Genomic DNA, 12370 nt, shown 5'->3' with positions numbered 1-12370 from the left:
TTTAAGGGAGTGAACAAATAAGGGTGTGCACACGTGTGTTGTGTGTTACATATGTACAGTCTGAGGGGAAAAGATTCACAGTTTATTAAAGGAATTCATAGTAATACCACTTTCTGTGGCCAAAGATAACTTGATTAGAATCAGAAGGAGAGGTAATGTTTAAACAGTCCTTCCACATCTGCTACTTCCATAATGTCTGTGCGACTGTCATAAATTAGGAGTGGCGGAGGGCACGGTGCCAACTGTCAAAACAAATAGGCCATTCTGGACGCCAAGTTTCGTATTATTTTCCTTGCGCCTGAGAGTTGGGAAGGCTGCGGGTCCTCACTGTGGCCCACCCCAGCACGGGGGCGGGGACGCCCGCACGGGGATCCCGCCCCAGCCCTGCCCTCCGAGCAGGGCACCGCGGGGGGCCAGGCCAGCGGGAGAGGCCCGCAGGGCCCGGCGTCCTAGGCCCCGGGAAGAGAAAACGAGCAGTAAGTGAACGCAGCAAGCGACACTAAAGGGACCCAGCCCCCGCTCACTACGGGGCTGGCACTTCCGTCTCTGGCGTTCCTCCCTGCTGCCTGCTCTGCACATCCGTCTTCCTCACTGACTCCACTCCACGCGCCTTCAAGTCAAGCGCTATGTTTTGTGCATCCTGCACTTCACGTAGCGTCCAGCCTGTGGTGGACTAGAAGGTCACGTCCGTGACTTGGACGTTACAAGGCCAGGGCGGTGAAGGACCCGGGCTGGCACGCCGCACCCGCTTCTGTTCTCTCTCCCTCCTGCTTTCCACTCCACAGGGTGGGGCCCTCAGGTAAGATGGCGCCCTCCCCTTCTTCCCGTGTGGTGGCTCTGCCCACACCAGCTGGTGGTTACATCCAGGCTTGAGGGAAGGAAGGCCTTGATAAGCCTCACACGACACCTTACCAGAAAGCTCTACACTGGAGCTAAAAGCACCAGCCCAGCCAACAGCAGCCTGTGCCTTGTTCGCCAGCAGCCAGTGTCCTGTGTTTGTGTGTCTTCAGGAATGTCACGAGAAGGCCAAGGCAGAATTTAGGAATGTCTGGTGTCCCCCGTCTTGACATAACCCTGTCAGTACCAGAGTCTCACCATAAAGTGCTAACCCACTTGTCTGTTAGGCATGCTTTGTATGCTTAGAGGGAATCCTGGGGAGGGACAGAAGAATGGCTTTTTGCCAGGTTGTCAACTTTTTGTCCCTTTTGGTCTTAACTTCCTACCTGCAATGTGGCCAGTGGTTGAGTTGCCTACAATCCTTGATAGGCTTATCCTATCTACCAGCATCTATTACTCATGGTGGCGCTTTCCTTGTCCCAGAAAAACTGTTACTTAGAAAAAATAACCTCAAGCTTAATGCCAGGTTGTCCTCAGCAAGGCCACGCTTGTGAAGGTCTTTCTCAGCTCCTACTGAAGTCCGTCTACTAGAATTCAGTTTGTAAACTGCCTTGGGTCAATCAGTTGGAATCAGGACTTTCATTCGGTCCTTCAATAAATAATTATTGACACCCCCACCCCACTCGATGCTTTGTTCACTGGTGGGTGCTCAGAACAGTCTGGGTTCTGAGCACACACCAGGGAACAAAGCAGTGCACCTACACTCAGAGACAGGGCAGAAAACAAGACAGCGAGCACATAAACAAAACTGGGTAATTTCAGATGGTAATAACCGCTGTATGGAAAATAAATCAGCATAAAAGGCTAGAGAGTGAGTAAGAGGTATGGTCAGGTGCTCATTCAGATAGGCTGGCTCTGACAGGGCTCTTGGAGGAGGAGGCATCTGAGCTGAGACTGAGAGATAAGAGCCAACCAGCTGAGTAAAGATCTGGGAAGACCGCTCCTTCCAGGAGAAGAGCACGTGCGGACGCTTTGAAGAGGCTGGTGTGTTCGAGGGGCAGACAAAAGACGGAAGTAACGGGCACAGAGAACCAGGGTGAAGGGTGAAACCTGAGATAGGAGAGGCAGACGAGACCAGATCATGAAGCAGCCTTTAAGAAATTTTAATGTATTCTAATTACAGTGGAAAGCCACAGAGGGTTTTCCTCTAGGGGGTGACATTACTTGGACTGTGTTTTACAAAGTCCACACTGGCTGCAATGGGAAGAGTGGAGGCTGTAGAAGGGAAGCCGGAGAGGGGCTGAGAAGCTGTGGCTGCTGTCCCTGCAGGGGCTTGTGTAGCCTCGGATCAGGGGCACAGGAAAGATAGTGAGAAATGGTCTGTTGTCTTAGGTGTTTTGGTGGTGGGGGCAGCAGGACTGGCTAACGGAGGAGATACAGAGGAGGGGAGAGAAGGGGAGGGGTCAAGGATATTGCCGTCACCTGCTGATGGAGAAAATCAGATATTTGTTTTCTGTCAGTTCAGTCTATGTCTATTAGGCATGAAAGTGGAGATGTCCGATATGGGTGTTGCAGTTCAGGAGAGTCAGGGCTGGACAGGTAACATGGGAGGGCATTACAACTTCACCTGCTAAATTCCAAGGTCAAACTATTCCGACCAGAACATTTTTCAGGTTTATGGCTATCAAAGCATAATTAGCTAATTGTTAGAGATGCTCTCTCTCTTATACCGTAAGTGATGACAGTAAATGCTGCTCTTTGGGTTTCCAACCATAGTGTTTTTCTCCTTCCAGATGATGGACAAACTGTCTGCAACATGTATCGCTTCCCACGTCTCCTCATGGTAGTTAATGCTCTTCTCCCATCTGTTCATCTCCACTCCTTAAGACCCAGCTTATGATTCGCCTCCTCCAAGATGCCTTCTAAGATACACTATCCTCCTGACTGATAATTTCATTTTGTTCCCCCATCACAGAGACAGGCATGCTGTAAAATGTGATAAAGATTCCAAATGTTTCTTCGAATTCAATTTTTTTTTAGAGTATCAGACAAGTTCACACAGAAAAAAAGGGTATAAATTATAGCTCTTATTTGATAAACCAACAATAGCCCATATAAATCACTGGAAAGAGCTCTAGATGATCCAGATCCAGGGTGAGCCTGGGGCCTTCTGCTGCAACACGGAGCATGAGACCCTACATCACATGAGGTAAGGTCCACAGACTTAGAATGAAGCCAGTAGATAAAGCTTTGCTGAAGGGGAAAATTTAGGGGACAATTCTGCCATCTAGAAATGGCCCAGAGGCAGCATTAGTTAGCTGAATATCTACAAAGCCTAATGGGTACCAATTTACAGAGTAAGAAAGGAAGACAAGTCTGTCTGTTTATCATCTATTATCTATATATTAAAGTCACATCTGGTAATATGAATTCACTCTGGAATATTTAGACAAAATTTTTTACCTAGGTTTTAAAAAGTACTTCTATGCCATCCCATTAATTATCAATCTGCGAGGTATCAACTTTCACAGAAAAATCCTTCATTTAAGAATATTTGAGGGCTATTAATCATATATTCATGTACCAATTTGAACAAGCAATTATAGTCAAATATTAAATCTGTTTAGTGTTTTTACTGAAATCAGAAAGAAGAGAACATTCTTACCAGTTGCCTTTTGGATTTATAAACTGCTGCACCGCATAGCCAAACTGTTCACTTGAAGGACCGGAAAAGATCTTTGCTTCTGGGAGACCCACATTGTACGCCACACAACAGTTTAAAATGCCTATTAAAGAAAAATGAAAACGTAGTCCATATTTACAATTTGTGAATGTAAGTTTGTAATGTTCTCAAAGGCTCCCTGAAAACAAACAACTGGTTTGATATAGTAATCATTTTCTTTATTACTGTTTACCAAGAAGTGATGGCTACTGCTGTTAAGTACTAATTTGGTGCCCCGGCACCATGCTCAGAACTTTATATGCATGATTCATTATTTCTTCCATCCTCATAGCAACCCTAGGCTGCTAAATTTAAATTTGTTTTGCAGAAATTTAGGTTCGCGAAGATAAGTGTGTCTCAAAGGTAGAACGTGGTAAGGGCAGGATTTGAACACAGGGCGGTCTAATCAAGAGCCTGAGCTCTTAAACCACACAGTCCCTCTAGCAATTCTTAAGTAACTTCATTTCTATTTGTCCTTCCTAACACAGTAAGACTCTAAACCATCCAAGGGCAGAATAGGATAGAATCTCCTATATCTTCTGAACCTCTCTGAAGATCTTGAACTCTGTGTGAAATGTCTGTTGAAAAAGCATTGCTGACTACATCAAAGGAGGCAGAACAATCACAGCACCTTGAAAACTGTATCATCTTCATTTCTGAGGATGAAAGTGTAGGGAAAGGTATCATATCTTTTTTATTCCAACTGTCAAAAGTGGCTGTGCTTTTTGATGACTCTTTGTGAATGCTCAAGAAATGATACTCACTTTCAAAATCAACAAAGGCCTTCACAGGATACATAAAGCCTCGATAGACTTTTTTGAACAACTTTGTTTCCAATGGAAAGGGAAAGTTGGGAAAAAGTAAGGTTAATGAAGTCTCCCTCTGTGACACTGACAGCATTAATGCAAGCCATCCTTTGTTTGGGAGAAAGAAGGTTGTGTGGGCATTAACATTCTCTATGGAGATGGCTTTAAAACTGACATCAAAGTTCATTAGTAAGTGTTTTCACTTTCTGGGCAACATTGAAAATGTGCAGTATTTCATAAGTCTGTTGTTTCAGGCACAGAAAGGACAGAGGAAAAGGGCTGGCTCTTTCGTTGTGCCCACGTACTTCCGAGGGCAGATTCTGTAGCCTGCTCCAAAGGGATAGCCAGGCTGGTGATGGAGCTTTAGGAACTTACATTAGTTTTGGGTTGTGTTTTTTTTTTTTTTTTTTTTTTTTGGCTGTTACTGTTGTTTTGTAATTGAGTGTTTTATTGGCATGAAAGTATCAACTTGATTTTCCCATCATATATTTAACAGTAGTTTCAAATTTATACTCAGTGCTTTCCAAGACACTCAAATGTTTAACTAAAGCTGAAAAGGAGTCTTGTAATTCTTGGAAGATATTTATTAAATTCAACAATGTTAAAAGAGATTTTGATGGCACTGTTCACTATCAAGTTTAAAGAATGCTTAAACAAAAAATAGAATGGTGTATAATTTTTTTTCAAAGATCTATTGCAATGTTACTTTTTCTACATATATTTGCACCATTATTATATTTCTGGCTTCTCAAATTATTTTTGTCAAGTTCATTATTTGTAAGTATTTTATTAAAATTTAAGAATAATCTTTTTCCAGTGTGACAAAAATCTTGGGGACAAAGTAGTTGATGTGCCTCTCTGCCAAAAACATTCTACTGCAGATTTATTCACTCAAAAGAGCTCAGCTCATTATTATTTCTTAGAAATAATGTGCTGGGTGTTGGGGGCAGGTTGGCTCAGTGGTAGAGTGCTGTGCTTTGCATGCACAAGGTCCTGGGTTCAATCCCCAGCACCATCATTAAAACAATAAATAAACCTAATTATGCCCCCTCTCCAAAATAATGGTTAAAATGGTAAGTTAAAAAAAAAAAAAAAAAGAATGTGCCAGGAAGGGAAGGACAAACAATAATTTTCAAATACTCAGTAGCAAAATCTGTACAACTTTACATTTGAAAAAGTTCTCCTTAATACCTGTTTTTTCATGTGGACCACTGCTTCTTTATAGTTTTGAGGAAATAAAATGCAAAAGAAAATAACAGCAAAATAAGCAGAGAACCAGAACTGACATTCAAAATACTGCTCTTTCCAATCAACAGTTTAACTTTGCCCCATAGCGGAGAATCCAATAAATCCTATTTAAATATGTTAATAATTATCTAACATACTAATAAAGCTCTGGGAGGTGATGTCAAAGTGTCCCCTCTTTTAAAATAGCTAATACTGAAAAGACCACATATGGCTGTATATATAACGACCTCATTTTTTTTCCTATTAATTAGACCTTGGCAGATAATGAATGACATGACATCAAGATGGAGTCCATTTTATCAACTAGCAGTCATATTTTACTATATATATATATATATATGCATATATGTGTATATACTTACATGTATTTACTATATGTGTGTACATATATATGCACATATATATCCATATATATAAAATATTAGTTAAAAGTTTAAATCACATCATTTCATCTTTCTGCTTAAAATACCCCTGTGCCTTATCACTACCCTGAGAAGAAGATCCAATTTCCTTACCACAGTTTCAAAGGTCCTTCATGATCTGGCCCTCGTGTATCTGGTGGCTCTTACTTTCCAACACCCTCCTTGCTCACTGTGTTCCAGCCACACCGGCTTTCCTTCTGTCTTTTGAACACATCCTTCATTCTGCTTATGGCCTTTATAGCTGCTTGACCCACTATCTACAACATTCCTCCCAGCTCAGTATTTATGACTTGCCACCTACTGATCATTTAGTTCTCTGCTCAAATAGGTCTCTGCTGGCCTCGTTGAGACCTCCCCTGACTCCTCTGTCTACCAGCAACACCCTCCTCCTTCAGTACACCAGAATCACAGCACTTGTTATCTGAAATGATCTTATGTATCTACACTGTTTTGTGTCTCTCTGCCTACTAAAATCTAAGCAACTTGAGGGCTCAGACCTTGTATCTTTTATTCACTCCTCTTTTCTCAGCACCTAGGATAATATTTGTCAAGTGAAATGAATTTTTAATGAATATATTTCTTTGATGATGACTTGAAATAGAGAGAAAATTAGGGGGAAGAAAGATCACTCATAATAATATCATTCTAATGTAAGTGCTGTTAATTGGGAAATGCTATTTCCTTCCAGTACTTTTTCCTCTAATACTTAAACCATAGTATATATTACAATTTGTAGACTCCTATTTCTTACTGCTTGTTTGCCTGCCTATGGCAGAATCATCTCAACTCACTTGATCCCCACAACAACTTTGTGAAACAGTAAAACCTGGCTATTATTACCAATGCACAAATAAGGAAACTGCAACTCATGGGGCTTAGATGCTTTCTTGCTCAATGCCACACAATTGGTGGTTGAGTTCTGAGTTCTGAGTCCTGGTCTGGCTCATCTGCTCAACCTTATTGTCCAGAATTTCCATTCATAAATGGTCTGCTTATTTTCCTTACAAGCATGTCCTTCTCCATCACCATCCCTTCGTTCCATTGATCCTACATCTCTTCTTTCCTGCTACTTCAATCCTTCCCTCAAAAGCCTGCCTCTTTTGGGGGTGGGAAGGGACAGAATGGGATTTTAAAATTTGTAGACACTGACAGGCGTATGTAGAATAGATAAACAAGATTATACTGTATAGCACACGGAAATATATACAAGATCTTACGGTGGCTCACAGCGAAAAAAAGTGACAATGAATATACGTACGTTCGTGTATAATTGAAAAATTGTGCTCTACACTGGAATTTGACACAACATTGTAAAAAGACTATAACTCAATAAAAAAAGTTTTTTAAAAGAGCCTGCCTCTTTTGATAAATATGGACAATCTCAGTTCACTATGCTTATTTTTTTCAAATATATGTTCACAACTCACTATCTATGTCACCATTTCCCACTTAGACTATGATAGCTAATTAGCTTCTATAAATTTAATAAGTATTCTGTCTAATTCAATGTCTATTTCCTCTTTACAAGTCCACTGCTTATAGTAACATGTTCCTATGTCTGTCCTCATAACTTAACTGGATCATTTGGAAAATAACTACCCTATATGGTTCATTGTGTTTCCTTTCTGCCAAAACATGCCCACAGAGAGAAATGGATCATTCAAAAAAATATTTATCCAACTCCTTTGTGCTAGGCATTTTCCTAGATCCTGGAGATATAGCAATGAATGAAACAGACAAGATCCCTGCTCTTTGAGCTTTCATTCTTGTAATTTGAATAAAAAACAGTTACATCATCATGGGATAAGTACTACATTTCAGAAAACTACAAAGAACCTTGAACTAAAAGTTGAGAAGATGGTAAATCTAAGTTTGAAGGCTTCAGAGAGGTGGTGGCAATCCATCTGGACCTTGGAGGATGAGCTGGAATTCACTACCTAAAGAGGAAGGCCAGGGTATTTCCCGGCACAAGAACATCCTGCTCAGTATCATGGAGACATGAAAGAGAAGAGTGTGGGGAGTATGAAAAACTGGCACAGTAAGTCGTAGATTATTTCACTGATTTATATATTCCAGGTCTATGTTAGATGCAGTGAGTTTCAGGGTGACTTCAGCTTTGCCCTGCCAGGGTCATGTTATCACCCAGAGTGTAACTCTTCCCTCCCTTGCCCTCGTGTGGATGTCGTGAACACAGTAATAGCACAGCAGGGTATTTATCCAAGGTGACCTTGCTGTGCATTTGTTGACAGTAACTGAGCCCGTGCATTCAGCGAATCTCACCAAAACTTACTGCAAATATAAGCAACATATCTCCTAGAGGTTTAACTAAATTCCTCTATGTCGCCAGTTAAAAGGGGGTTGTGTTTCATCCTTGATTATAACCTGGCTTGTTGCCATTTTAATATCCATAGGCAAACCAGATAGTTAAACACACATTGATTAATGCAGACTTTTTTCTTCTACTCACTTAAAAATTTTATAGCACCTCCTGCCCTGAGAGTTCCTGTTCATCTCCGAAATAGATTTCTGGGAAACTTTAATAATTTAAGAATTTGTTTCAGCAAATATGGAGTTTATTCTCCCATTTTATCCTGTAGCCCTATTTTAAATGAATAGATAATTCAAAAGAGAAATAAATATATGTTTTGGGATTAGATAGAGTTAACCCAGTTTTGTTCTCAAAATGCAGTGAAGCTTGCTCTGAAAGGAACGAAATCTTTGGGAAACAAGAGTAGAAATAAGTGTATTAAACAAAACAAGTCATTTTATATTCAACAACAAAAATTTGTTGGGAAATTTTATTTACTTCCATGATGTCATTGTTAGAGCTTAATGACATATATTTGTAGTAGAAAGTGGCAGAAGGAGAATCTAGTTGGTGTGGCCAGTGCAAAATTTAAGCATATCTACATATGTTGAAGGGCCGGTGGTGCAGGCTTTTCATAGAAGGGGTTCCATTGAAAAAAAGATTCAGAGAGATAAAGGGGGAAAAATTCATATCTCTTAATAAGAGAATTAAGGCCAAAAGTAAGAGGTAGAATTAGGAAGAGATGGTATATTGCATTCTGGCCCATTCCTGCAGATGTTGGCTGGCATTTTAGGGGGGCAATGTCTCTGTGAAATAGTGAACAAAAACATAAGAACTCCTTCAGTTATAAAATAAGTAAGTTAGAGGGATGTAAGGTACTGCATGGTGACTGAAGTTAATAATACTGTACTTATATTTGAAAGTTGCTAAGAGACTAGATCTTAAAAGTTCTCATCACAAATAAAAAGTCTGCAATTACGTGTGGTGGTGGATGTTAACTAGATTTATTGTGGTGATCATTGTCAATATATACATGTGTCGAATCATTGTGTTGTACACCTGAACTAATATAATATTATATGCCAGTTATATCTCAGTAAAAAATAAAATCCAAATGAATCATGTATGGGAATGCTAAGGGCCTGAATCTCTATGACAGTGCAAGCAGAGGGTGTCATAGCTTTAAGGCGGTGGAGCACATCTCTCGCCCATGCCCGGTGGGGACTGGTCCTCAGAAGCTGCGGAGGTACTGGCAGAAGCAGGGGTATAGGACAGTGACCTGAGCATTGCAGGGGCAACAGGAGGGTCCAGCCATCGCCGAGACATGGGTGAACACTACTAGGGGACAGCAAAGTTTCTGAGAACTATGCTCAACAGTCCAGGAGCAACACCCTCATTTAAATCAGGCCTGGGTGAAACTCTAGGTTTGATCGGTCTTGGGGCAAAATTTCTCCCCATCTGGGGGGTCTGAGAACCTAGAAAACAAGTTCCCTGCTTTAAAAAAAATAAGAGTATGACAGGCATGGGATAGACATTTCCATTTAAAAGGGAGGGATTGGAAGGAATAAAGGAATCGCTGGTACCTAGACAGTTTAACACAGCAGGTCAAATTCCATTAGGTTTCAAAGCCTGAGAATAATCCTGTGTTGCTCAGGACTCCATCCTCACGGTCTGCAAGAGCCCTATGGGCCTCTGCCTCTCTGTCCCCTCTGGTCCAAGATGGCAGCCTTTCTGCTGAGACAACATTTCTAAAAACTTCATAGGTCTCCTGTGTATGTCATGAGCATCCATGCCATCAGACAAGAGAGCTCTCCATGGATCTTTCCTGGATGACTCTGACTCTATTCCTGGCCTCTGCCGAGGTGGTTGAGAGGATCCATGAATCCATGAATCATACACCTAATCCATTCAGCAAAATGTTTTCCAACTACACCCTTGGCCTACTCTTGAGAGCACACTTTCCTAACAATGAGTCTCCTAATATTTGCTTTTGTGGGATAATCTGGGCAGGCTGAGAATTTCTCAAATCCTTAAGTACTGTTATTTTTTGTTTAACATTTCCTTCCTCAATTTCTCTCTTTCCTTTTGCCTTTTACTACAATCAGCAAGAAAAAAGCAGATGGCACCTTCGACATTTTGCTTGGAAATCTTCTCAGCTAAATATCTCAGTGCATTGCTTGAAAGCTGCCCACACGACAGTGGGAGATAATTAGGCCAAATTTTCTGCCACTATATAACAAGGATCACCTTTCCTCTAGTTTCCAATAACATGTTCCTTCTTCCCTTCTGACCCCTCACAGTTTCCACAAGACAACCTCCATAGCTCCTCTATCTAAATGAAGAAACAGTCACAGATTTGGGGGACTAGGAGATAGAAATATCTTTTGAGGGACCTCCATCCAATTCAACTCAATACAATGGGGATGCCAATAATGTAAGATCCTTACTGATGTTTACCTGGGCCATTTCCTGGGGCCGTGTTTGCAGGGAGCAAACTTGAGGGTGAGGTCATCTCTCTCTCTCCAGGACAAAGAACAGTTTTGCTGACTTCTTGCTATAAAACAGCAGGTCACCCAGCTCAGTTTTTCTCTCTCAGAATGCCACCTACTGTGTGTGCAGGCACCCATTTGCATCTCCTCCTGTAGCCCTCATTGAGACTTCAAGGGGAAGCACAAGGGGAACTGATGTCCACATGCTCACGCTCATGCTGCCCGCTGCACTGTGAGTAATCAAGTCCTTCGTCTCTGACTCAAGAATCTCATGTCATCTGCCAGCATCCATGAAACAGTAACAGGCTAACGTATTGGCTTGTACAAAGGGTAAAATCAAATACAGACCTGTCAGAGAATAAAAACTGGGGAGCCTGGATATTGAGGGCAAAAACTGGGAAGCCAGGATACTGAGGGCTGAATGACAATGAAAATGCATACCTCTTGGGGGTTCAGAGAAATCCTGGGAGAGCATTGTATTTTCTTACAAGGTGGAATAGGAACTTTAAAATAACCATATTTCAATTTTAAGAAGCAGACAGACTCTAGCTGAACTCTGGGTAATAATTTCATAATTTGTTGTGCTTCATAATTTATGGACACTTTTTTATAGTGAATGCATATATCATTTATTTGACTATTACTCTGTATTCATATTAAAGAAATATGTGCATCACTTCCATGGCCAGAAATGAATGCATGAATATATTCTTAAGCCTAAGGGGTTGTTATCAATGAATTGTATCTCTCCCAGATTCCCACGCTGAAACTCTAATTTCTAATATGACTATATTTGAATACAGAGCCTTTAAGGAGGTAATTAGATTAAAAGAGGTCATAAAGATGGGACCATAATCCAATAGGATGGGTGATCACGTAAGACAAGGAAGAGACACCAGAGATCTCACTCTCTGTATGTGTAGAGAAGAAACCACATGAGGACACAGCCAGAAGGCAGCAGTCTATAAACCAGGAGGAGAGTCATTTCCAGAAACCAACCCTGATGGTCCCTGATCTTGGACTACTATCTCCAGAACCATAAGAAAATAAATATCTGTTGTTAAAGCCGCTCATTCTGTGGTATCTTGTTATGGCAGCCCCAGCAGACTAAGACGGGGTAAATCAGATGATACCAGGAACTGTCAATTTACTATTCTGAGTTTCAAAGATAATTCTGTCAATACACAGAGGCACAAATATAAACAGAGAGAGAGAGAGATACTAACTCCAGTTATATCATTTAAGATTCATAGTTTGTATGAAAAAAAAAAATCCAAGAGTTTTTGGTGACAAAGTAATTGCATCAAATCTTGGAGAACTGTAGCATGGAGTTAGGTGATTTTGAGGCCCTTGCACATTTTTTGACCTTACAGGCAATGAACATTTTCAAAAGTCCACAGCAATTGCTTCTTAAGTCCATTTATTATGATTAAGTACTTCCTAACAACTCAATAGATGGTCTTTTCTTCATAAAGATGTTGCAGGATGAGTTGCCGTTTGGCAGGCTGTCTCCCAGTAGCCAGGAGGCCCAGGCAAGC

The 12370-nt window shown here is 41.0% G+C and overlaps 1 protein-coding gene across 1 annotated transcript in view; it reads right to left on the bottom strand.

Annotated features, from left to right (window-relative positions):
• The window catches only part of ITGA2 (integrin subunit alpha 2), a 95418-nt gene that overhangs the window by 67383 nt on the left and 15665 nt on the right, over positions 1-12370 (bottom strand). The window contains exon 2 of the mRNA XM_006185917.3: positions 3503-3623. Coding sequence (XP_006185979.2) covers positions 3503-3623 — 121 coding nt within the window. The remainder of the gene's footprint in view (positions 1-3502; positions 3624-12370) is intronic.

The sequence above is a fragment of the Camelus ferus genome, chromosome 3, assembly GCF_009834535.1.
Source record: "Camelus ferus isolate YT-003-E chromosome 3, BCGSAC_Cfer_1.0, whole genome shotgun sequence".
In the NCBI taxonomy this organism is placed as follows: domain Eukaryota; kingdom Metazoa; phylum Chordata; class Mammalia; order Artiodactyla; family Camelidae; genus Camelus; species Camelus ferus.
The sequence above is the reverse complement of the archived record's forward strand: the minus strand, read 5'-3'. Positions and strand labels throughout refer to the sequence as shown.